This window comes from Poeciliopsis prolifica, unplaced genomic scaffold (assembly GCF_027474105.1).
Source record: "Poeciliopsis prolifica strain line A6 unplaced genomic scaffold, Auburn_PproV2 SCAFFOLD101, whole genome shotgun sequence".
Taxonomy (NCBI): domain Eukaryota; kingdom Metazoa; phylum Chordata; class Actinopteri; order Cyprinodontiformes; family Poeciliidae; genus Poeciliopsis; species Poeciliopsis prolifica.
Window position 1 is genome coordinate 755,501 of NW_026562476.1, and position 27,530 is coordinate 783,030.

General features: G+C 37.8%; 1 protein-coding gene across 1 annotated transcript in view; it reads right to left on the minus strand.

The window, feature by feature from the left end:
- Positions 1-2,379: 2,379 nt before the first annotated feature.
- The window catches only part of mybbp1a (MYB binding protein (P160) 1a), a 28,773-nt gene continuing 3,622 nt past the window's right edge, over positions 2,380-27,530 (minus strand). The window contains exons 7-27 of the mRNA XM_055023467.1: positions 26,570-26,737; positions 25,193-25,310; positions 21,731-22,014; positions 21,546-21,656; positions 20,263-20,391; positions 18,112-18,309; positions 17,914-18,022; positions 17,362-17,452; positions 17,118-17,275; positions 15,790-15,909; positions 15,587-15,712; positions 15,328-15,501; positions 13,398-13,555; positions 11,284-11,418; positions 11,018-11,117; positions 6,177-6,308; positions 6,033-6,101; positions 5,736-5,849; positions 3,807-3,908; positions 3,593-3,717; positions 2,380-2,936 (exon numbers count right to left, since the gene is read on the minus strand). Coding sequence (XP_054879442.1) covers positions 2,600-2,936; positions 3,593-3,717; positions 3,807-3,908; positions 5,736-5,849; positions 6,033-6,101; positions 6,177-6,308; positions 11,018-11,117; positions 11,284-11,418; positions 13,398-13,555; positions 15,328-15,501; positions 15,587-15,712; positions 15,790-15,909; positions 17,118-17,275; positions 17,362-17,452; positions 17,914-18,022; positions 18,112-18,309; positions 20,263-20,391; positions 21,546-21,656; positions 21,731-22,014; positions 25,193-25,310; positions 26,570-26,737 — 3,058 coding nt within the window. The 3' untranslated portion in view covers positions 2,380-2,599. The remainder of the gene's footprint in view (positions 2,937-3,592; positions 3,718-3,806; positions 3,909-5,735; positions 5,850-6,032; positions 6,102-6,176; positions 6,309-11,017; positions 11,118-11,283; positions 11,419-13,397; positions 13,556-15,327; positions 15,502-15,586; positions 15,713-15,789; positions 15,910-17,117; positions 17,276-17,361; positions 17,453-17,913; positions 18,023-18,111; positions 18,310-20,262; positions 20,392-21,545; positions 21,657-21,730; positions 22,015-25,192; positions 25,311-26,569; positions 26,738-27,530) is intronic.

The window sequence follows — 27,530 nt, forward strand, 5'->3', positions numbered from 1 at the left end:
CATTGTTAGTCTCCTCGTTGGGCCCTGCAGTGCAGAGGGGAGCTTTAAGATGAGATTACTGATGGATGAGGCGACTGCCCGCTAACACTCCTGCAGATTTATGGCTGAGCGACTTCATGTCCTGTATAGTAATCCATTTGGGGGGACACTGCATCATTTTCTTGACAGCAGAATTAGGGACCTGTGTGATTGCAAACCTTTGTTTATTGCACAAAGGCTTTGCAGCATCCAATCCAGAACAAAGGCCAGGGATATTTCTCCTGCTTAGAGTGTTATGTAATGCAGTTACAGTTGTTTCAGTCTGAGCATGCAGAGCAGAAAGGTGACTCACCCAGGTACGCAGTTTCAACCCAAAACACTGAACTTGCAGCACAATCCTCTTTAATGAAAAATAAGAAATACAACATTTCACTCTGAGGGTTGATGGGTGTTGGAACTTGTTTTTTTTCCTTGGCAATTATGTACCCTTTTATCAAATCAAATTATAATTTTATGTTATAATACATTAAAAAAAAAAGTCTCACTTGGATCTAAAATGAATTGTTCTATCAATTTATTCAACAGCTAGAAAATTATCAAAAAGTTTATTTCAGTAACAGAATTTTGGAGATGGGAGTTAAATAGTTGCATTACACACAGTGATCTATTTCAAATGTTTAATTTTGATGATAATGTGTCATGGATTGTGGTGGTGGAGGTGGTGAGGCAGACGCTAGAGACCCAGGTAAGTTGAATGATGGTGATTTAATAGCAAAATAGTCCAGAAAAATACAGTCAACACACGTAGTCTGCGGCTGGGCAGCACGGCTGAGCGGAAGCCAGGGCTCACACCGGTAGCATCTAGTCTTACAGGCAGACAATGACAAAAATACGACAAGGTCCCGACGAGGAACAAAGGACACAGGAGGGACTAAATACACTGAGGGTAATCAGGGGAACAAGACACACCTGGGAACAATCAAGGGGAAGACAGGACAACGAGGAGACTCAGGACACAGAAAACTCAAATAAACACAACAGAAAAACACGGAACATGACATAATGGCTTACCACTAATGAAAGACATCAAATTTGGTTTCTCAGGAAATTTAACCAATAAACAAGACATTTATAAAGAAATACTATTGCCTACACAATCATGGTGTGAACTGCTGACTTGACAATCAATCATACGGTCCTTTTTGTGCAGGCTGCCAATAACATGAGGGAAATTAATGTAAAGGGAAAGTTGAGTGGAAGGAGAAAGTGTCACAGGAAAACGTGCAAAAGCAACAGGGATACCCAGAGCCTTGAGACAAAAACAAAAGTCACTCAATAGTTTTATATTCACTCAGGTTTTACTTGTATCCTGGACTGCACAGAGGGGAAAATAAGTACTTGATACACTAATTGTTCAAGTTTATCACAAAGACCAGAGAAGGCTGTTATTTCATTTTTATTATAGGTACAGCTCAACTGTAAAAAACAAAAAATGATTTTATTAATTAATAATAGAGCGCAGACATTCATTATTGACTGGTGTTACAACTGATTTTTCTGTAAGACTTTCTCCATTCGTTGTAGGAAGGAAATCTTGAAAAATTCAATTTTCCCACTGACATTAGATGTACGACTGGATCCATCAGAAGGTCTGAACTCTCTATATTGTGTTTCTGTGTTCAAAGCTTTGCATGCTCTGAATATGCCATGTATGAGTGAATTTCACTTTGAACAGTTTGCAGTTAGAAATGTAACAGTTCACTGTAATTAAATGAGAATCTTACCGGCTGCTTTTAATGACTCATTATGTTATGCTCTTTTCTATTTAACACTTCTTCAGCTGTCCGACTAAAAAGTCAGTGAAGGAGGAGAAAAAAAAGCCTGCTGCTAAAGAGGATGACTCATGAGATTCATCAATGAGCCTAAGGGCACATTAGCATTCACACCAAGACTTACAATTGACCAAATGTCCAATAAAACTTTGGACATGGTTTCTGAAAGCATCGGGATACAATCGTCTTTGATAAACACGATTCATCAGAGATAAATTGTGTATCCAGATGCTTTCTACCTTCGAGCCATACAAAGGAGGATGGATCCATGTGACTGCCAGATGTGGAGCAGGACGGACAGCTTTAGAAAGGTGATGCAAAAAAGCTTTTCATTTTGCTTTTTCTCATTAAATCTGCAGTAGAAAACTTTTACAAAAATATGTTTTTACCATATTTGTGACATTAAATGAAAGCTTAAAAAAATAATAAAATAAAATCTCACTGAAAATAAAAGCTACTCCAACGGGCTGCCACCCTGAGCAGCACAGATCCAGAATAGGGAATTTAATTTAATGCTGAATAGAATATCATGCTGCATAATAAACTGAAATTATGAGAAACTGGTGGATTTAAAGACAGAGAAGAATATTTTATTGTTTCAGGGTTTTTTCCATCAACAGCAGTCACGTTAGAAAAAAATAAACTTTCACTTCACGTCCTACAAATCTCCACGTTTTATTTTGTATATATTGGAGTAAAGATACAGTTAAACCTGATGTGGTAGCAATAAAGAAACAAAAAGCTTTTATTTAAAATGTTATTTTCTGTTTCAATTTAAATAGTCCACATTATATTTGTTCTCCTCCCTTCTTCTGCTTGGGTTTCTTCTTTTTGCCAGCTTTCCTGTCAGGTTGCATTTTGCTCTTCTTGGCCGGGATGGTCTGTGACGCAACAGAACCATCAGCTGGACGTTTCTGTTTAGTCTTCTTGTCTTGTTTCTTTTTGGCCTTTCCTTTCTGCTCCCCTGGCTTGGTGTCCGAGGCCAGCTTGTCCCCTGCTGGCTCCAAAACAGGCTTGTTGCGCTTTTTCCGTTTTTTTGTTTCTGGCAGGAAACCTTTCATCTTCTTGGGAGCGGCCTCCTGCTCGCTGTCCTTGCTGGGCTTTGTCTTTTCAACTTTGGGCCTCCTAGAATCAAAATATAAAAGCTATAACCAAATGAAATTAGCATTTTTATAAGCTACACCAGACTGTGAATTAGGGCTGGAACAATTAACTGTGATTAATCAATTATTGAAATAATGGTCATCTAGTTTAGTAATGAATAAATTGTTAAAATATTCAGGCTGAAAAAAGGCCAATTGCTGAGGGAACAACACACTTGAAGCGGAAGGTAAGCCAAAACTGTACATAAATATAAATACATTTTGCATTTATATAAAAACCTTTTTTAACGACAAATATGTTCAACCCAAAACTCCTCAAGTGGCATAATTGTAGCTTCATTTGTTTCAAATCTTGCAAAACTATTCATAAAGCACCTTTTACTATCCAATTGTTAATTGATTAATTTAAACCCATAGAAGTTTAGGCAATAAAATGCTCATTTTCTTATTTAAAAAAATAATAAATTTGTGTTTATTTGCATCACTTAATGCATTTCTAACATTGTATCAAATTTTATTTAAAGGATTATGTAAAAAAAATCTGCAGAATGTGCCAATCTTTTATTCGATTAATCATCTGAATAATTAATACAATAATCAATTACTAAAATAACTGTTAGTTGCAGCCCAACTATTAATACAAAAATGTGTGTTTCTAAAGACATCACTAAGACTTACATGACTCCAAAGTGTTTCATCACGGCCCAGTATGTGTCCTCCAGTTTCCCCGTCTTCTTGAACGAGACATTGCTGGTCAGGGACTGCAGGACCTTCTTTAGCTGCTCCAGGTCCACAAACAATTTCTGCACAAATAGAAAATGCAAAAACTGCACTGTGTTGATTTTTCCTTTTTTTGATTCTAGGTTTATTTGATGACCAGGAGCCCACCCACCTGCTGGTGAATGTGCTTGACCACAAACTGACAGAGCTCCAGGGTTTTGACCAGCTTCTCTTTGGCCACCTTGCTCTCAGCTTGGCCGGCCTGACCCAGACTCTGTAGATAGAACACAACAGAGACGTTATATTTCAATTCATGTTGGTCCTCCTAATTATGACCAACATAATTAGCAGAACCTACATTTCAAAGTTTGTCTTGAAATGATCAAGACAGACCTTTCAAGCAAAATTCACAATGTGGATTTTTATACTTCTGTTTGGGTCTGTCTGCAAAACAAGCCATTTCTAAAACCTCCTGATTGTTAAGTCACAATCAATGGCCACTGCGGCGTTACCTAGTCCCATTACCTAGCAACCCAAACAGAGCTGCATTGTACAATGGTTGCAGAAATTCTAAAATAACACTGTAAAAAACATTTCATGTACATTTACAAGGAAGAGACCAGACAACAAGTAAATCTTATTGTATTTTAGCAAATAATTTGTTTCCAAAGTAAGTTTTTTGTTGTTGTTGGTAAACATAAATACGTACGTTAAAATACTACTTAGAAACATTATCTGGAACTTCAAAAACATTTTTTGTCTTACTTTCAAAATAAATATGCAGGAAACTCTCAGAAATTAAGGACAGAGAAAGCAGTCAAGCAGGACAGGATGGTTCGGTTCGGTTCTGTTCTGTTCTGGCGTTTATTTCAGGAGCAAAGGCACCAGAGGTGGAGCTGTTCTGGGACGATTTACAGGAGCATGTAATTACGCATGTCTTCACCCTCCGCTCTCCGGAGGACACAAGGAGGACAGTGAGAGGAGCAGCGCCTCCAATTATCATTTATCACTGCACCATGCAATCTCATAAAGGTTCCAGATTAATGTAATTAGAACGCAAACAGGCTTGAAGCTTGCATTTGAATGAACATTTCAGCTCAAAGTGGAACCGCGGTGCACAGTGGCTGCCTTGTGTGCATGAAGAAGACTTTCAATCAGTTCCACAAGCAGAAAGGGACAGAACTGAAACAGGAGGAGGCAGACCTGGCTGCTGGTTGGAGTGACTGAGGAGGAAATGGAGGGAAAGTCTGATCAGTAAAATAATCTAAATATTGCATTTAGATTAACCACTAGTTAAGGTTTAACTCATGCTTTGCCAATGGTTAGGTAACTCAGAGTCAATTTATTTGTGTAAAAAGTTTGGTTTGTTTTGGGGAGAGTGAATGCACAATTGATTAAACCTGCCTCAATGACCAAAAAAATCTATGAATTGCACGGTAAATTAAAACAAGCTCTATAATTTTCACTTGCATGATTATTTGTTTTTTACAAGTTTCTCTGTCTTTTTACCAAAGGCTAGAGTATTCAGCAATGTATTTTCATTATCCAGCACACTTTATTATGTTGACTGATTTGAAACAACAACAACAAAAACAAACCAAAAATACCCGCTCTGGGAACTCTGACATGGTTCGAATGCATATGTGAATGGCAAGTGGACTGCAGACTGATCCAGAAGCAGCGAGTGGATTATAGCACAGGGCATTCTGGGTAAAGTCAACCAAAACAAAGAAGTGAGGTAGAATTGGCTTGTGGTCTTTTGCCTACAACAAAGCAGAAAAACAAGTGCTAAAATGTGACGCCTTTCCATTTGGGTTTACATTCCATGAAGGAAGTCGTGCTCAGTGTCTTCTTCAGAGCTTTTCATGTCATTTTCTTCAGTGGTTCTTGGTGAAGCATCACGACAAGCAACGGGTGAACTGGATTTTCATTTGACACACTGCAGCATGAACGTGAACCACAGAAGAAAATGTAACAATTTAGGTCCCCAATCAAACCGAGTCACCCTAAGTTACCAAATGGGTTGCATCCTCCAAGGCTAGAGAAGTGGGATTCAGACTGGATCTTGACTGATGGATTTGGTGAAGATGTGTTTCCTTACCAAAACCACCTGTGCTAAGACCTTCTCACAGAGCTGCGTCCATTCGGAGCTGCTCAGAAGCTTCTGGATGTCTCTGCTCTGCATCGCCCGCAGGACCAACACACACGCTTGACACTGCATATGAAATGAGATCCATGAAAGCAAGAGTTATGTTCTTTGTAATCAAATTAGTTCAATTAATTCACTCATTTGATTTTTGCCAGTTTGAGTACAAATAAGAATTTGCTCATGTTAAATGTTAAATCATCAGTGTTTGGTATTATTTATACCTTATTTTGTGTTTGGGAAGGATTTTACCTGCTGATGTTCCCGGACTCCTGATGTGATGTGCTGCACAGTCGTGTCCAGGAGCTTCACACATAAAACCTGGACCAACCATCACAAACTGTCATTTATGCTCCGAACGAAACACTATGAGTAAAGATATGTGCTTGGACTCACAGGGAATCTGGTGAACAGGTCGGTGAACATCTGAGAAGTCAGAGGGCTCTTCCTTCGGCTCATGAAGGAGATCAGAGCCTCTCTGAAGAGGCTCGACACCCGATCCACATCCACGTTCCCCATAAACGTTGGCTGAGGTTAAACACAACATGAGACAGGCATGAGACTTTCTGTCCGAGAAGTTGGCAGAAAGAGAAAGCTTTAAATTCAGACAAGTCAAGCCAGACTCCCAGATAGCTGCTTCTGAGTCCTGAAATCCTTCCTGCTGGCTCACTTCCCACTCATGACAGGATGAAATGACAGCCAGGGGGAAGAAAGCCCATCCGATGTGCTGCTCTGCTGTACACTAACCACCTTGTTCCTGTCTGTCAGAGCTGTTAGCACTGAAACTTCTTCACTTTCTCTTCAGTTTTTACCTGTAAATGACTTTCTGTTGTTGTTGTTTTTTTAATGTGCCAAGAGATTCACAGCAGATTTCCTGAGCAGCTGGTCAGTGACAATATATTTGAATTAGGGTTGAAACAATTAATAAGATTAATCGATTATTAAAATAACCTCCACATGGAGAGGAGCCAGTTGAGGCTCGGGCATCTGGTCAGGATGCCTCCTGGATGCCTCCCTGGTGAGGTGCTCTGGGCAAGACCCACCGAGAGGAGACCCCGGGGAAGACCCAGGACACGCTGGAGGGACTACGTCTCCCGGCTGGCCTGGGAACACTTTGGGATTCTCCCGGAAGAGCTGGAAGAAGTGGCTGGAGAGAGGGAAGTCTGGACCTCCCTTCTGAAGCTGCTGGCCCCCGCGACCCGACCCCGGATAAGCGTCAGAAAATGGATGGATGAATGGATGAAAATAACTGTAGACTACTTTAGTAATCAGTTAATCATAAACTGAAGTATACAGACTCAGAAAAGGTCATTTGTTGAAAACTAACATATTCAGAGTGGTTAAAACTCTGAAAATGTTCAGAGTTTTAAACCTCTTCATTATCTCTTCTGTTTAACCTGTAAATTGGCTTTTTTTTCTGTATGATTAATCATAATTAATCAATTATTGAAAAAAATGGTAAACTTATTTAATAATCGATTAATCACAAAGTGGCGTAAACACTCAAAATAATGACATTTATTACAAAAACACCATATTCCTAGCAGCAATTTTGCCAAAACTGTAAAGGAAAATTTAGCATTTGTTTGTAAATATGTTTCACCAAAATCTCCTCAAGATGAATTATTTTAGCTTCACTTGGTTCATATTCACTAACGAAATGCTATGTGATTGCATTTTAGGCCATAAACAGCTTATTTTATTATTATTTTTAAATAATTTCATTCTGTATTTATTTCCGTCCTTTAATCTAGCTCTAATATTTAATAAAAAAAAAGGTTTATGAGGTTAAATAAAAAATCTCCAGAAGCTGCCAATATTTTTAATCAAATTCAGTGATTAATCGCCAGAATAATCAACTATTAAAATGATTGTCAGCTGCAGACCTAATTTCACTATCATCAAAACTGAAGTGCTTGAATCTGAAACCTTATCTTACAGACATCCATCCATCCATTTTCCAACACCCTTGTCCCCAGTGCGGGTGTTGGTGTCTATCTCCACCAAGCATTTGGGGCGAGAGGCGGGGTCACCCTGGGCAGGTCGCCAGTCTGTCGCAGAAAATCTAATTTACTTTCATCTGAAGAAATGACTCCAGGTCCCTGAACAACAACCCAGACCTTCATTCTGCTACAAATATGAACGTCTGGTTCAGGAGTGGCTTAAATGCTTCTATATGAAATAGATCCTAATTCATAAAGAGGCTTGGGACATCATTTCCTGTAGGTGAGCCATACGCAGCTGTCCTAGGTTCCATTCCCAGCCATTGTCTATTTACTGTGCCCAGTCTAGCTACTGATGAATAAAGTAGCTAGATGCCTAAAAACCAAAATACATTTGTTTCATAATCCCTTTTTTGTTACCTAGGGAAATTTGTTCTACAGGACAAATTAGATGGACTGAACCTATTCAGCGCTTTTCCAATCATTTTGACAACTCAAAGTACTAGACCAGGTGTGTCAAACTCATTTCGTTTTGGGCCAAGTCAAGATCATGAAGGCTCTTAAAGGGCCGGTTGTGCCAGAATGTGTTGATAAAATCTGTTCACAAACTGTTAATATGTCAATGAATTCTTAAAATTACATAACATTATTGAAGATCTTTTCAGTCCCTTCAGAGACTAATAATAAATGCGACTGTTTATTTACTCGCTGTATAAATCATGGACTATAATTATACATCAACTAAATTCTCAAGTAATTGGAGGGATTGATTAATATAAATTGGCAGTAAACATATAAAACTGCATTGATATGATTGATAATATAATATTTAATCACAGAACCACAGTTATCATGTTCATGATTGTGAAGATCATAACAAGGCCAAAACATTTCAAATGATTTTGGGTTTTTTTTGTCTATCAACCATGAAAATTATGGCGTAATGATTGTTACCCTCACAGTAAATTGTTGCTACAATTGATTTATATTCATCTTAGTGTGATTAATCTAGACCAGTGGTTCTTAACCTGGGTTCCATCGAACCCTAGGAGTTCTATGAGTCGGTCTCAGGGGTTCGACGGAGCCTCTGCCGCGGAGGTAAAGACACATTGTGTAAAGTCGTGATGACGCGCCCCGCTTGGCCGTCACTTGCTGCAGAGGATCACGTGACACTGCTTGGCCAATCAGTGCTGCAGGGAGTTTAGTGCGCGCAGTAATCAACGGCTGTCGTATTTGTATGTCGTTGTGGTTTCTTTCTCAATATTTTAATCCATACTAAATATGTCTAGAAAAAAACGAAAGTGGTCGAATGAATATGTACAACATGGATTCACGTGTATCACAGAACAGGATGAGACTCAGCGTCCCATCTGCATAATGTGCAACGCCAAGTTGAGCATCTCCCGTCTCCACTGGAAACACTTCTTAAAGCTGCATGGAGACAGGAAAAGTAAAAAAGTATTTTGTGGATTCAAAATGACAAAAAATAAATTAAATTTCAAATTTAAAAAAAATGTAGTTACTAAAAAATTTAAAATTCTTTAAAAAAAATTAAAATTTAGTTTTAATTAAAATATTTATGGGGCCGAAAAATTTTCTTGGGTCCAGAATAAAGTAATACAGTAACTTGTTGTGAGTTCAAGCTCTGTGTTGGTTTTGTTCTTTGAACAAAGTGATGTTCATGCACAGCTCATTTTGTGCATCAGTAAAAAGAGCATATATATATATATGGCTTGAATTTGGAAAAATAAATCATATTTTATTAATTACTAAAGAATGCGCATATGAAACTGGTGGGTTCATTAGCTTAAAAAAGTTAAGAACCACTGATCTAGATGTTGTTTCATTTTAGAAAATGCAACAAAAATAATAATATTCTGCTTAAAAAACTTTAAATAATTCAGCAATTTAGACAAATCAGTGATTGATGGCGAAAATGTGAAAAAAAAAATGTGATAGAGTTTTCTTTTATCACCTAAGAACATTTGTTTTATTGTTGTAGAGAAATACCTTAAAATCCGGAGAAGTATCAGCTGCCATCTCTGGCTTATAATAAACTAATTAATTGAAAACACTGAAGACATTTTTTTGTTTTAATCCCAAAAATGTCATAAGATTCTTTTCAATTAATTTTGGACACTTTTGAAGGCATCTGACAGCAGCTTCATCCTTCAGCTATAAAGTTACTGTAAAATGTGTGAGAGGCAGCAACTGTTTCTATTGTCAATTATGCAGCTTATATTGGGCTCAGGACAACAATTAGCAAACATCATGTTACATACAGCATTCTCCACAATGTTTGCTTTCTTTCTCAATTAAAATGTGTAAAATCTTCAAAAATAAATATATTTTTTGCTACATTTGTAAAATTAGAATAAAAATATTTAGATTTTTATTATTTAGAAAGACTACATATATTCAAAGATAGGAAAAGAAATTCAAGGTTAAGAAATTATTTGTTGCTACACTATCACTGCCAGAACATTTATCAGCAATTGTGAGTGACTGTTCAGTCATAGCAAAGGAGCAATGAAGTAAATGTAAATCGGGGCATTACTTCATGGCCTGATGGATACCAGACTGAAATAAAACCTGCTACAGCAGCAGAAAAAGTCCTTGTACACTGCTGGGTAAAATTTTAAAACGATGTTACGACCATTGCATACTGGACCACTTAAAGCACAAATGTTAGCGCTGCAAAATGAACACTCTCTACCGTAGTGTTACCGATGGAAAGATTTTGGACATTAAAACATTTTTCAATGTAAGTTGCTGCTATAATATGACAAAGTATAAAATCTACCATAAAATTTTGGAAAAACCAACTGACAAGTGAATCACAGCAAGGCTATCAGTCTGAATTGATACTGCGGTGGCAGGAGCACAGAGCTGCAGAGAAGCCAAAGGAAACATTGGAGAGAAGACTGGCCATCGACGGAGGCCCGGCCTCAAAGTCAGCTGATTTCCCCCTGGAGTGGAAGCTATTCTTTTCATTTTTGCTTCAACATGGCCAACTTTCCATTATTCCTATCTTGATTTGATACAGTAGGGGCTCCCAGATTTCCTCTATCTGTGCCCTCTACAAAGATACTGGGTAAGATTTTGTGTTTTTGCGGTGTGGAAAGTGTCAGCTGCTAACACCTGCTGCCAAGTAAACCATCTGAATGTTGGGTGAAGCACCATGTGTGTCCTGTTTTCTCCTGTCCTATAATCTAAACACAGCAGCCTCCTGCAGTGAGAAGGTCACACCAAGTGAAATCCAACCGTGAACCAGATCAAAGTGTGTAAACATACATCGTTTACTGATGCTGCTGCTCCATCAGCTGCAGGCTCCTCCTCGTTGGTCTCAGAGGGTGGAGCACCACGCAGCACCTTCACCACATAAAGAGACGCACTGAAAGGAAACATAACATCAGCAATAAATCCACACAAACGGGTTAAAAAACATCTGCTTTCCTTTGTGAACTCTGCTCTTTCTTGAGGGCATCATTAGAGGAACGTTCACAAACACAGAGGGAGGCATGTGAGACAGTTCAGCATCATTTTCTGTAGCCTCATACCTGAAGTAGTAGAGACACAGAGAGGAGTCTGACAGCTTCTGGGCTTTGCTCATCAGTTTGTCCAGCAGGTCGTGGAGCTCCCCCTGCCTGTCACCAGCAGTCCTGCAGTAAACTTTGGACCTGCACAAATGATTCCTGGAAAAGAGAAGGAAAAAGTTCAAATTAGGTATTAAATTATAATGCTGCAAAAGTTTCAAACAAAAGCTAAGGGAAGCATCAACAGAACAGGGATTAGAAAATACTTAGAATCCAGAAACAATACCTAAGCAACTACTTGTAAAGACTCCTGTTCCTCCAACCCAAAAAAAGGGAATTAGACCAGAGGATACTTACTTCTACTTATCTACCAACCCTGAATAGGAGAATCGAATTAATCTAGTTTATACACTTTGGATCAACATTATTAGATTACTTTTTAGACTCCTATTCTTCCAAACCAGAAAAGGAATCAGACCAGAGGATACTTACTTCTACTCATCTGTCAACCCTGAACAAGAACACCTGGTTTACATCCTTTAGATCAACATTAGATTATTTTTCTTCTTTTGCTCTCTCCTTTGGTTTGTGATGTTGTTTGTATTTCCTTTCAATTCCTGTAAAGCATCTGGTATGGCTCTGTTGCTGGAAATGTGCTATATAAATAAAATTACTTTCACCGGCAATTATAATTATACCTGATGAGACAAAATTTATTTTCTCTTTAAACTTTCATTGTTTCATTGACAGCAAATAAGGATTATTTTAGTAATTGACTAATGTGTCGATTATTCTGATGAGAAAGGTAGCTCCATCCATCCATCCATCCATCCATCCATCCATCCATCCATCCATCCATCCATCCATCCATCCATCCATCCATCCATCCATCCATCCATCCATCCATCCATCCATCCATCCATCCATCCATCCCATCCATCCATCCATCCATCCATCCATCCATCCATCCATCCATCCATCCATCCATCCATCCATCCATCCATCCATCCATCCATCCATCCATCCATCCATCCATCCATCCATCCATCCATCCATCCATCCATCCATCCATCCATCCATCCATCCATCCATCCATCCATCCATCCATCCATCCATCCATCCATCCATCCATCCATCCATCCATCCATCCATCCATCCATCCATCCATCCATCCATCCATCCATCCATCATCCATCCATCCATCCATCCATCCATCCATCCATCCCATCCATCCATCCATCCATCCATCCATCCATCCATCCATCCATCCATCCATCCATCATCCATCCATCCATCCATCCATCCATCCATCCATCCATCCATCCATCCATCCATCCATCCATCCATCCATCCATCCATCCATCCATCCATCCATCCATCCATCCATCCATCCATCCATCCATCCATCCATCCATCCATCCATCCATCCATCCATCCATCCATCCATCCATCCATCCATCCATCCATCCATCCATCCATCCATCAATCATACACAGTCAGCGTTTACCCCAGAAAACTTGCCCCTGGTGGTATTTAAACTGACATCCAGAGATGGTCTGGAGCATTAGATCTGAGTAAAGGTTATTACAATAAAGTAAAACTGACAAAACAACAAAAACTGAAATTGAGGAAACATTTTTAACTGAAATAAATAAAAATGGTAATAAAGGGGAAAAAAACTAGAATTAAATTAAATTAAAATGCATTTATAAACTATAACATATTGATATTATAGATAATGTCTCTCATTTGGTGTTTATTTATTAGTCTTTTGAACAGATATGAAATTGATTTATTTACTCAAGCAGTTTCCATCACCTGTCAAATTATTGTTGGTTGTGCAACAATAATTGAATAAATATTTTGAAAGTCATATCTTCTGTTGAGTATTAATTACTCAATCGATGTAATCAATACTCAAATTATTCGAAGAGTCAATATTTAGACATTTTGAATTCTGCATTTAAAAAAGTACAAAAACTAAACTAAAACTAAACAATATTTAACTAATAAAAACAAGCAAACACACTGTAAAAACTAACTAAAACTAACAAATAGTCACAATGGAATAAAAGTAATGATAAAGAAAATCCAAAACGATTATAATTTTGATCAGAGCCTGATGAGACGGTTTCTACCTGAAGATATCTGCTGCTCTGCGGAGGAAGTCCTGCTCCTGCTGCTCACTCCCAGAGCTCATTCCTCTGTCAATGATGTTCAGCAGCGGCTCCACTAAACCCAGAATGAGAGGACTGCCGGCCTGCCGGGCCACAAACACCTCCACCAGATCCAACACCTGAAATGGACACCTTATGAGACAGGGTTTCCCTACCAACTGACGCCCTATTTCAGGCATCTGAAGCAAACAATGAGATTAGTGTTAGGCAATAAATCAATGTTATTGATTCATCAATTTTAAGTCTTGAAGATTCCATTTTTGGAAAATCTGTACTTTGTTTCGCCAGTGCACTTCTTGGATCATCATAAGTGTGATTGCCCAGAGCTGCCATTTAGTTTGACAAGCATCTTTTACACCTTCTATTCATTTGAACGTTGAATTCAGGTGAACTCTGCAACAAAATGTCTGGCTAAGATTTGTCTTTTCTTTTTTTAAGCAAGATTACAAAACAATATGGTGGACATTTTTAAGGATACTATCGTTAGGAGTAAATCAATACATAACAATTTTAAGATTGCTATGGATATTGACTGAATCAGTGTATAACAGTGTCATGATTCTTGTGTAATGAACGTATTCATGAGAGTCTTCTGAAGTTGTTTCTCTGAACTCTGCATTACAATAAAGTTATTCAATTGTTTCTTGTTTGGACACTCAAATTGTCCTTGAATGTTTAATGTTCCTTATGAAAGAACGTGTGCATTCTTTCTGTTTTGTAACTAAGTAGATAGTCAAACTATGTGAATGGAATGAAGCCGCAAGAGTCATATGAATGAAATAAGTAATTATGGATATGACAGGAGCACGAGGCTTTGGCACTGGGCGTGTCGATGTGGGTGTGACTGTCACCAAGTATGATGGGAAGGTTACTGGCTGTGTGTTAAGAGGAAGTGGGTGCGCAGGGTCATCATAGTTTCTATTGACAGTGTTGTGGTGTCGTTGTTTGGCCTGGTCAGTCTGTGTTTCAGTCCTTCCAAAGTTTGAAGTATGACAATCTAAAATGGAATAAACTGATAATTGGCAGAACAAAGAAGTGACCTGGAGTTGATTGAAACGCATCGAACGGATGAGATTCCCTGAGTTAACCCTCTACATTTAGAAACCTTTTATATGAAACTGTGTGCTGTGTTTTGCTTGAAGCACTTTTTCTCCTGTGTTCAGTGAGCAGTCTTCAAAATAAATACTAATAAAGGATATATATTTGAAAGTTATCCCTCAATCTTTGCTAAATATAACTGACACAACAGTCAAAATAAAATGAGACTTTAGTCTTAAGATTACAAGAATAAAGTTGTAATATTATGAGTATGCCTGTCACAAAAAAAAAAAAATTCTGGACGATGAATTGTCACAGAAGTTATTGCGATAAACAATAATATTATTGCTTTGAGATCATTTTTTAGTAATGGCAAAATAATGCAAGAACATTGTCCACTGATCTTTAAATTAACAATAATCAATAAAATTAACATTTAGCACTTAAATCTGATATCTCTTTAAACAAAATTGTCCTTCACAAAAGGGGCTACTTGAAAGAGTTTTGTCATCCAGTTTTCGGTAGAAAGAGAGACAAGAAAGAAAAACAGTAAACCAATAACAAAACGTTAATTATCCAAGCTTTTTCCTCATTACAACAAATTTTTTCTAGGAATTTTAAGACTTGCTTCTTAATTTTGTTAACATAATGATTAATTTCTCGTAGTTCATACAACTCATATTGAGATGATTGAAATAAACACTTTTGACATTTTTTTTTGTGATTTGCGATATTTTTTTCTTTTAGAATAAAGCAAGAAAAGAGTACTTATTAAAATCAGATGTGATATGAAAAAAGATTGGAGATTTTATTTTTAAGTCATGTTGGCCAGCTCTAGCTGAGGGTAAGTTACCTTAATCTTAAAGTCCCGGACCAGACCCCTCTCTTTCTGCAGCTTCATCTTCTCATTTTTCTTTGCCTGAATCATCTTCTTTTGTTCTGAGAAAAGCACCGACAGGCTCTTATCGAGCTGCATCATAGCTTCATCATCCAGATCCTCATCGCTGCTGGCGTCCTCCTCTGTGGCCTAAATAAACAGCATATTATTACTAAAATAAGCTGAAGAGGTTTAGACTTGGAACCAGACAGGAAGTGCTGACTGGATCACTCACAAGAGCATTCTGCTGCTGCAGGACCTTCATCAGCTCAAGGCGAAAGTTTTGGTCCACTTCTCCCTCCTCTTTTTCCTCCTCTTCACCCTCACTCTCCTCATCAGAGCCATCCTCTGACTCATCATCCTGGACATAAAAATGTTTTTGTAAAATCAACCTCTAAATCTGTAAACTGAAATTATAGAAAATGGAAAGTCTGAAACCTCCATGTCTTCATCTCGTTCCTCGTCATCATCATCCTTCAGTTGCTTTCGTATTTTTTTTCTGTCGTCGGTGACGACTACAACTCTGTCTTCCTCATCTTCCTTGTCTGGGTCCAAGACCTTTCAGAAAAACACAGCAACACTTCATGAATATATTCATAGAAGCAGGAAATCCGCTTTTTTGCATCAGACTAAGATTTTTACCTTTTTCTCCAATTTTCTAGGGCTGCAACTAAAAACGGTTTTAGTTATTGATTCATTTATTGATTATTCTGATAACTAATTGGCAAATGCTCCAGATCTTCATTTAAGGCTTTCTTATATAATGCTAGAAATACATCAAAAGATGCAAACAAACAAATAAATTAGATATGAAATAAAACATTTTATTGGTCACGATGCAACAACATAGCAATCCTTTTGTGAACTTGAACCACGTCAAGCTAAAGCTATGCCTCTTCAAGTGTTTGGTTATGAAATATATGCAGACAAAAGTGTTTGTTTCTTAAATGCAACATGTATTTTAGACAAAAAACAAATTGCATGTTTTTGTCTTAAAAACATGTCATTTTAAGACAAAAACATGTCTTAAACATGCTTGGAATATTTTTGTTTTCAGCAAATGCCCTTTTTTGAGTCTGCATACTTCACCTAGAAATTAATTAATTACTAAATTAGTTGATGATTGATAATTTATCAAAATTAATTGATAGATAAATTATTTGATAAATTAATTTATGGCAAAATATTGGCATGCAGTGTCCCGTATAGGATGCAAAATGTAATTTATGCAGTTCTGTTTTGAAATATAAACACTACAAGCTCCTTAAGTTTCACCTTAATAACTCTCATTCAGCCTTATGGTGAAGCAACGTCAACTTATTAAAATTATTGATGTGGTAGGATGTATTTACAGACAAAAGAAGGTGCTTTTGTTTATTCAGCCAGCATTAATTACAGCCGACAAAATAAAGTTAAAATGCAATAAATTTTAAAATTCCAGCATATTATGAAAAATGTACCCCATTGTGCTATGGAAAGATGATGGATACAAGAGACAAATGGCCTCTTAATTAATCATTAATTGATCGATAAAAATTAATTTTACATTAACTTAATTCATCACTTGCATTGCCATGTTCAATCAAAGTTTCTCAATAAATTCCCAAAACCCACATCAAAGATGTCACAGAAGTAACATTTAAAATCAAGATGCTTCAGCCAAGAAGGACAGAAACAAATATAAGGAATTCTTAGTCAAATTAAATATCTAACATCTTACTTCCTGAAAATGTAGTTTTAAAATCCAGTTTGGACCGATTACTCACGTCTATGATGGCAGTGAGTGCTGCTGCAGTTACGTGGGGGCAGATGGAGCTGAAGACCGTCCTGCAGACCTGCCTGATGTGTCGGCTCTGCTGGGACAGCAGGGACAGCAGGATGTCGACCATCACCTCCACCCACTCTGGCTCCTCCTTCTCCATAGCTGCAACACGTTCATGTTACAGGTGGAGTTAATTATTATTCTAAAGGTCTTTGCTGAATATTTGAATCGGGGTTACGCAGTCTCACCTTGTTGTTTCTTCTTGTTGGCTTTCTTCTCCTGCGCTTTATCAATGCAGCTCTGCAGGTCCTTCATGATGTCCAGCACTTCATCCGGAGCCTTCAGGACAGAGGAATTCAAATTAAACATCTGGACTTTAAAAGCTGCAGAAATCCTTTCCTGCAGCAGCGTTTCCATTACAAAAGTGCTTTGTCAATACTCCATATTGAATATTCGTTTTTTCCATTGAAGAAATGCAATTAAAATCATGTCAATAAATAAAAAAAAAAGAAACATGTGCCATAATCCTCCAACTACTCTGTGATATCTTCTTCCTCTTTTCCACCAGTAGTAACATCCGGGTGACTAGTGATACAAAAATTTTTTTTCCATTGCAGTTTTGTGCAATACACAAATTTTTATACAACCAAGCCACACCAGCAAAAAGCGTTTTATCGAATGGTGTGAGTTTTTTCAAAAATATTTATGTTTCCATAAAGCTGATTTTTTTTCTGTTTTTGTAATTACAATTATAGGTTCAATGGAAGCACAGTTATTAATCCTCAAAAAGCTGCTTTTACCTTGAAGAGGAGCATGCCAATCAGCAGGAAGAGCTGCTGGAACGCAGCGCTCTCTGTCGTCGGGCCTTTCTTTGCTTTTCTTTTCAAATTTGCCACTGACTCCAGCATGCTGACAATCAAATAAAATAAAAAAAACATTTTCTCTAAAATGTAATTGATCAGGCATGTAAAATAGAGCATAATCCTTCTCTGTCCTACCCGTCCCAGGCCTGTTTTTGCTCAGCACTGAACGGCTGGACTCTTTGAACGTGTTTGGGACGGCTGAGCAGCAGCTGAGCATACTGGACCAGGTGGTAGATCCACATGGTGCCATCTGCTGTTACACCAACAGATCGCTTCTGATTGACAGCTGCGCTGTCATCAATGAGTGGCATGTGGTGCAAGGACAAGAGAAGCCTGCATGGAAGATAGAGAAACGTATGTATACCTTCCTTTGGCCAAAAAAGAGACTCACTCAGCCAGATGAGCACTTGTTTAACAAACTTTGCTTAAAATTGGCAACAAAATTAGTTGGGCTGAAACAAATAATCAGATTAATTGTGATCAGTCAATTGCTGAAATAACAGTCAACTAATTTAGCAGTCAGTTATGATTATCTGGCACATACATATTCAAAAAGAGTTAATTTGCTGAGAGAATGACAAACTCAAGAGCAGTAATTGAGTGAAAACTGTACAAAAAATATTAACACATTGTATTTCAGAGAAAAAAAACCCTTGTGGCAGTTTTAGCTTCACATGGTTCAAATTTTGTAAAAAAAAAAAAAAAAAAATCCCATCAAGCACCTTTTAATATCTAATTATTAATCAATTAATGTAAAAAAAAGAAATCAACAGTTCAGCCCTACACTGTACTGATGTTAAGTCAAACAGAAAGAGCTGAGCTTTTCACACTTTGATTTTAAAAGCTATTTTAGCTGCAGATGAATGCTTTGATCCAAATGATCAAGCGTTAACTAAAGTGTGTTACTGTAATACAATTATTATTTCATATTTGAAAAAGTAATTGAATTTAGTTTACTTTATTTGCATCCTTCAATATATTAGAGGATTCTTGTTTTAGCAGCAGAAGTTTTAATGTGACATGAAATTGTTTTGTTAAAATCAGCAAGAAAATGAGTTCCCATTCCTGCCAAGTGCCAATGCAGCAGCTGTAGACAGATGCAACTTGTTCAGTTAAATTACACCATGTTGCTAAAAACTAAAATGACATATTTCATGTGTTTTTGCAATAGGTGCATAATCTGCACAAATGTTTATTGTGATGATTGATCATTTATACAGGTAAAAAAAAAGATAAATGACACGTTCTGCAGATTTTTCCTAGAATGCAGGGCTGATCAGTTGAATTTTTTTTTGGATTAACTAAAAATGAGAAAGGAAAGGGTGCTCAATAGGACTTTTAATTTTTTAATTTTTAACCGGGTCTATGGGGGAGTTTTTCTGCCATAAATCGAGAGCACACATTTTCAGGCTGAATGCAGGATTTCATGTCTTCTCAAAACTTTTAATACTTTTGTTTACATTTTTGTTTTGAAAGCAGGACTCCATGTCTTTCTTCTCAAAACTTGTTTACAAAACATTTTCTGCTTGGTTCTGGAACAAAAATGCACCGTTCCCTGGCAACCTCTCAGCCAATAGAATGGAAGTGTTGCACTGGGTCCGTTTGTTTCCTTCTAGCTGGTGTTCCTGTGTGGCTACTATCGATTGTAGCACCCACTGGATGTATGGAGAAACAGCAGTGTCAGCTTTCTGCTCCATGTTACAGTAACATCCACTAGCAGTGTGCTACTGATCACCAACAGCCTTCTGATATTAGGCAGGAGTTTGTTCACCTAACCATCTCCCTACATCCACTGGGTGGTGCAGGTCGCATGCTGAAAATGTGTGTAGAAAAAATGGTAGAAAAATTTCCCCATAGCAGTGAAGCAAAAACTATGCCATTACGTTCTAGGTAGGACATATTTACAAAGCTTTTTTTATTATCTTAAATGTAAAATTTATATTTGCTTGTACAATTTTGGCCTAAATACTGCTAAGAGTGTGTCATTCTTTCTGCAAATTGGCTTTTTGAGTCTGTACATTCTCGTAATCAATAATCAAATACTAAATTAGTTGAGGATCTTTTCAGTAATCCAAATAATTACAATTAATCTTTTCAGCCCTAAATGTTGCTTTTCTTATATTACAGGTTGACATGTAAACAGTCAACCTGTTTACATAAATGAATGTTTTTCTTGAATGCAAAATCCCTCTCCAAGGTTACTCCAAGATAAACTTTTCCTTCTTGTTTGTTTCATAAAAACAAAAATACTGCAATAAATAAATGTTGGGAAGAAAACTGTCAAACCCAAAGAATGAATTAACAAGGGCTCCTCTGGTTTCGTCCTCCAGTGGGATGGAAAGATTTTCGCTCGTCTCTGCAATATCCGAGGTGGCGGCCTTCTTGGCGCTGAAGAAAGCGTGGAAAAAGACAAACCTGGAAAAAGAGACGAAACAAACTCAGAGACTTCTCTTCAGCTTACAGAAGACTTGAAAGTTGCTGACTAGGAGCTACATTTTGATGCTCAATTTGGATATTTTGCTGAAATCAGAACTATTTTTGCATGGTCGTTCATACTAATAATTAAACTTGACCTCAAGCTAGACTTTTGTGTGAACAGTGTAAGCATGCGCAGAAGAAGAACATTCACGTCACACAGCAGCTCAGAAGTAATAATGTTTAGATCAATTTCTTCAGCAATGGGAGCCGACAGTATTGTCACACGATCATAAGAAGATGAAGAAAGCTAATGAAACGAAGTCGCAACGAATAACGGCCTTTTGTTTAGAATTGACTCCAATGGTAAAATGGTAAACTATTTCTCTGTTGTTCCAGAACAATTTTATCACTTATTTGGCTTTCATACGTTGGACTGATGATTCTAACTTGGTTTAATGATCATTTGAGATAATCTCTCCCAAAAAGAGTCCAGGGCAACACCATTGTGGTAACGATAAAAATGATGCTGAAAAACTATTTCTGTCTCTTGTAGTTAGTCTTGTGGTTGTGAATAGATGGAACAGCAATCGGCAGGAAAACCATTTTTAATTGGCCTCCTCTGGCCACTTGCAATGGTCAGTGTGTGTATCTTCAGACAGAAGATTTACATCACTAAACTGCACACATTTTTTCATATTTTCAAATTTTCTGATATTGAATGGTGCTCTTGAGGAAAAAACAGAGAACTTTTTTGATAATGTCAGTTTTGTTTATTGTTTAACATCATTAATGGAAATTTATTGAGACAACAATAAAGCAAAAAATTATTTTTGCTAATAATGAACCACGATAAATGATTAAACAATAAGTGCCCACCACCAATTATGATATGTCTCATATCAATGGCATAAAAGCTGGATAAAAATGACATGACTGTTCAGAGTGCAAGTGCTTTGAAAACAATCGTTATGTGTCTGAATTAATTCCACATGTAGAAGTGGCACAGTTGAGATTTTTTGGGCGGAGGGGAGAAAAAGAAATTTGGCAGTTCAGACTGCAGTAAAAAAGTCGGATAGAGGTTGCATATGGGCAAAATAAATGGATGTGGATGGCACTTGCTGTGTGCATATAGCCTAAAACGCTGGTCTCACCTGGCAACATTCATGATAAGATCCTTATGCTTCTTCACCTGATGGTTGTCGATGATTGAGGCGAGGCGAGCAATGATCCACTTCCTCAGGCGGAATATCGAGCTGTCTTTCCTAAATGAGAGAACATCAGAGTAATCACAGGGAGAGGTATTATCTAACGCATCTACGTTTGAATAAACGCTCACTGCTCTTTGCTCTTGTCTTTCTGCTTGCGGGTGCTGAAGTCCAGCAGACGGTCCGGCTGAGGCTGCAGGAACATTCCTTTGAGCCAGTCCACGTAGCTCCGCAGAGCCGCCGGCTCCAGGTGCTGCACCACCCGCCACACTGACGGCACCACGGGGTAACCGTGGTTGGTCAGTGAGGTGAAGCTCACCATGACCGCCAGCTGTTTGTCAGAGTCCCGACAGCCCTGCAGGAAGTCTGACACGTAGGTGTCCATTTCTGGGGCCAGTTTAAAGCGGTCCGGTTTCTGGGGAGAAGAATTGGGAATTCTGATCATCCAGCTGGTTTTGACTATATCCAGGATAAAATCACCAATCTTTTATTCACCAATCACCAATAATCAGCCATAATTACTGAAAAAGTAATAATGTAATAATTCTAGTGCTATTTTCAAGCAGGAAAATGTGTTAATCATAATTTTGTGGAGCACTTAAGATTTTATTGTGTTGCACCTTTTTGAGTTTTTCTCAAAATGTTTGGTTTTGTAGTCATTGGATGTATCACAATTCTAATTATGCACATTTAGCTTTAAATAAAAGAGCAACAATTCTAAACTTTTTCCAGCTGTAGCTAACATGCATGGCCCTTTTCTCAGCAAAACTCTCAATTCACCATTTATTTCTTTGTTTTTCCAACCATGTATCCAGACTACCCAGCTGCAACCCCCTGAAAAGTTTCCTTGAGTGCATTTATTGTGGGACTGCTGTAGAACAGCCAGACTCAACAGTTGCCTCCTGTTGGCCATCAGATTGCGCAACAATCCCAACACTAGACAGTCTGAAAATGCTACAGTTTGTATATTTAGCAAGATATTATTTTTTGAGGGTTTTTTTCTGCATGCTCCTGTGGCCGAGAAATGACATTTCATTATCAATTTTACTGTTGTGTCTTTGTGAAAGAACAATAAAGTAAGTCTAAGCCAAACTCTAAGGCTAAAGAACATTTACGGAGCCCTCTAAGGGACATGGGGAATTCTTTTCTTTTGCATTCCGTTGCAAAAGGTTTTACGTTCTCTTGCAATACTGTACTGATCAGTTCTTGTGGCATATTGAATACTGTAAGTCTTTCTTACGATGGCAGCCATATTTTCTGCTTTAATATAAGGTTTTTCCATGAATGTTACCGTAATATGTTGTTGTGAAAAATCTGACACATCTCTTTCTTTAGTATAGCAAGGCACCACAAACCTATAAACAGAAACTTTCTGTAAGTAGGAAAGAAATAAAAATACTTCCAAACTATAACAGTAATAACTGTGGTGTAATGAGACAGTTTTTTTTATCTCTATTGTCTTGGTAGTCTGAATGGATTAAAGGGCCATTTTCATCTGCAGTTCTATCTCAATCTTACACAAAGGGATATAAACATACAGCGAACAAATCAAGTTTCAATACTTTTTTTGCATCAAAGAGTTAATTATAATAATCACATTTTCGCTGAGGCTCTATAAGAGCCATATGAATGAAATAAATAATTATTGATATGATAGAAGCATGTGGCTTGGACACCTGGGTGGTGGGTGTGTCGATGTGGGCATGGCTGTAAGTATGAATAGGAAGGTTGGGTAAGATGAGGAAGTGGGTGCACGGGGTGGTCATAGATCGTTGTCCTGGTCAGTCTGTGTCGCAGTCTTTGTAAAGTTTGAAGCATGATAATCAAAGAAGAATAAATCTAATTGTGACAGAACAAAGAAGTGGCCTGGAGATGATTTGACACGCGTTGGACAGATGAGATTCCCTGAGTTAACCAGTGCGGCCCTCTACAACCATTTCTGCACATTTAGTCTCTGCAATACGTATACATTTGAAATATTCATTTGACATTCGTGACTGTATACAAAGTAGACCATCAAATATTGTAGTAAGCATATTGGAAGGTACAGCAAAATAATGTTTTTTTTCCCCATGTCCCCTGAAGAGCCCGGTAAAAAATCTCTTAAGATGCTTTTGATGCTAATATTTTTTGTATGTTAGCATCTAACAGCTTCTGCAATTGTATGTATCAGCCGGGATTTGTGGTATTTCAGATTATCGCCTTTTTTCATAAACATTTACCCAACAACAGCATACCGCTAACTTCAGCATAGCGGGTAATGGCACCTATTTAAAGCTAAAATGCTAATTGTAACATGTTATGGACTACTGCTAACAGAGGCAAACTAAGTAATGAGCACAGTAACCTAATAATAGTAGATAATGTTTGGTATTGATAGCAAACATACTGATGTTTGCATTAGTTTTCACTGCTGTAACCTGTGCTAGCGTGTTGTTAACACGGTAGCTAATGTCAGTAATATAGCTAACTTTAGCACATTCGATTTTTATAGCCAACATACTACTATTAGCGCTTTGTAAGTTGTTAGCACAGTACATAGTTTGCATTATTGTAACCACATGCTATTATTAGTATCTTAACTAATCGCAGCATATTAGCAGATTCTTTTAGTACCATGTTAAAATGGGATGCTTTCTTGTGCTAGCTGAAATTATTAAGAAACAAATTATTAGCAAGAACTTTTAGAAGACATAGTGCACTCGCTGTAATGACTGAGCATCACTGAATGTCACCATGGTAGCATTTTTTCAGCTAAGATTATATTTTTGCCAAGTTATGTTCTGTAACTAGCACCATAAACAAATCAGCTTCAGTTTAGCTGCTGACCGAATTAGTTTACAGTATCCATATTTGCAAGATGGTGCTTATCTTGTACAAGCCTGTTGTGTAGAGTATAATATCTTCTAGCATCATTTGTTGGGGTAGCAGCACCAGAACCAGAATTTTAAGTGATTTTTAAAAAACTCATAAAGAAGGCTGGTTCCGTTCTGTGGAACCTCTAGAGCAGTATCCCAACCCTGGTCCTCAAGGGTGGATTTTTTGCAATATCAAAATTGGTTTATTTCGCAAAACTGTGATGTAAATACATGATTTTCATCACACAAGATACATAATCAACAACTGGATGTTGCCTTCAAGAAGACAACAGGATGTAGTAGGAGGATCATTCTGCTGCATGTTTTTAAAGACATTGTGTGAACAAACTTATTTACATGTGATTTAAATGCGTTTCTGATTTAATGGAAACACCACGACTGTGAAATTGTGTTTTTTCAACATTGGAGGAATACGGACAAAGTATTGTGCACATTTGGCAGCAAGTGTATTCAGTCAGAGGCTTCATCAGAACTGCTGCCATACAGACTGCTAAAGGAAATTCTGTAGCACTCCAGTAATTCTCACAGTTAACAGTGTCTACAACAACTATGAACAACCTGGAACAATATGAGTTACGAAAACATTTCATTTTCCGTTCGGGTGAATACTTGTAATTTTGAATTTGAAACAGAAGGTTCAAGGTTCAAAATGTATGTTATTAATTTACATTTTTCTTCATAAATACTTGAAGAAAATCTGAAACTGGGACTGACCTGAGCTGAAACTACGTGTTCGCCATAGTGCATCATCACCTCTCCAGATAAAACCTCCTTCAGTTGGGATAAGGACAGCAGAGGCATGGCACTGCCCAGCAGACGGTAGCTCAAGTAACTACACAACAAAAACATATGTCATTAGATTGAAAATAACTGGAAGAAAAAGAGTAAAATTGAAAACATAAACCATACCATACCAACTTTATTTATAAAGCACTTTAAAACAACCACAGCTGTTACAAAGTGCTGCACATAAAATAGATAAAAACAAATAAAAACTCTTACAGTTTAAAACAAACATACAATGTAAAACTAGATCTCGCTGGAGTTGAAAGCCAAGTAAAATAGATGGGTTTTAAGACGAGCTTTAAAAGTGGACAGTGAAGGGGCCTCGGACCTGCAAAGGCAGGTCATTCCATAACTTAGGACCCCGACAGAGAAAGCTCTGTCCCCTCTGAGCTTCCTTCTAGATCTCTGTCCCTCCAGGAGCAACTGATCTACAGACCTGAGAGATCGATAAGGTATGTCAGGGTGAAGAAGCTCAGTGAGGTAAGCCTGGGCAAGATCATGCAGTGATTTAAAAACAAACATAGGAATTTTAAAACGGATTCTAAAATATACAGGCAGCCAGTGAAGTGAAGCCAAGACAGGGTCACATGCTCTCTCTTTCCAGTTCCTGTCAAAAGTCGTGCATTCTGAAGCAGTTGCAGACGTGAGAGCAGTGACTGACAAACTCCCAGATATAGAGAGTTGCAATAATCCAGTCGAGTCGAAATAAAAGCATGGATCACTGTTTCAAAATGCTGCCTGGAAAGAAAAGATTTTACTGATGCCAATCGCCTTAAATGATAAAAACTGGACTTAACCACGGCTCTAATGTGGCTGTCCAATTTGAAATCACTGTCCACCTTAAAACCAAGGTCTGGTTTAACAGGTTTAAAATACACCTCCAAGGGTCCCAGGTCAACAGAGGAGGACTCACAAGAGCCACTGGGTCCAAACACCATCACCTCTGTTTTCTTTATGTTAAAATTTAAAAAGTTCAAAGCCAACCAAGCTTTAATATCACCTCGACATGCCAGGAGATGTTTGATTGACTGGACATCTTCCTGCTTCAGGTAAATAAATCTGGCAATCATCAGCATAACAATGAAATGAAATCCCATGTTTCCTGAGGATAGAACCTAGAGGCAGTAAATACACCTCCAAGGGTCCCAGTCAACAGAAGAGGACTCACAGGAGCCACTGGGTCCGAACACCATCACCTCCATCACCATCACAGAAAAACAGTACATTTCTCTTCATCATCTGCCTCAAATCACACCAAACCATCCTAATAAGTGACGGTTTAGCAGCTGTCAGTTATAGACTCACTGTGTCGGTCCGGACGGCTCTTTGAACATTCCCTCAGTGATGGCTTTGTCCCAGAACAGCTGGAAACTGTCTTCCTTGAGGGAGAGCTTCAGCAAGTCCAGGGCCACAGAGGGGAGAACACGCTCCTTCTTCACTGAACGGGCCGCCATCTTCAACACCTCCACTATCCTGCCACATGGATGTTACAGATGAGTAGATGAACTGATTTCTATTTGAACTAATTTTACTTAAGATTTGAGATTAATTGCAGACATTTTTAACAAAAAAATTTGGAGCTGAGATGTGAAGGGGGGTTGGTTTTGTTCTCTAGTTACATTTTGAATTTTAACCTTTTTCATTTTGTTGACAAAGAACAAAAAGGGCTGAAACTGATGCACTCAATATTTTTCCGATGCACCATTTTGTAGGTATTGTTAAGAGCATCAGAAGGTGTATATGTATACAATAAGAATTACATTTTTAATTTGTTTGACTGACTAATAAAAGTATTTGAAATAAGAAAAATACATTGAAATTTCTGAGGTTCTCAGGTTCCTTGATGGCGACAATTTAGCAATGGAAAAAAAAAAAAGAAAGAATTACAAGACTATCTCCATTTATTCATCCAATTTTTCTTTGCCAATCTCAAAGCAAAGTGCACCAAGAGAAAATACTGTTTGTTGATGCATTTATAAACAAAAACAAAATGTGTTTCCTTTTAGTTTTGTCATTTTTCAGGATTTAATAGCTGATCACCAATCAGAGCAAATCAGGGAAAATTTGGCTGATTTCTTTGGTCCATCCCTTATGTTGTTTTGGATTGAGATGGCAACCTTTGACCATAAGCTACCGAATCCACAAATAATAATTTTAAAAAAAGTCTTCAATTAGGGTTGGATGAGAAACGTATCACAATTTAAGGGTTCCATATCACAGGAGCCACTGGGTCCGAACACCATCAAATAACAAACAGTTGATATAA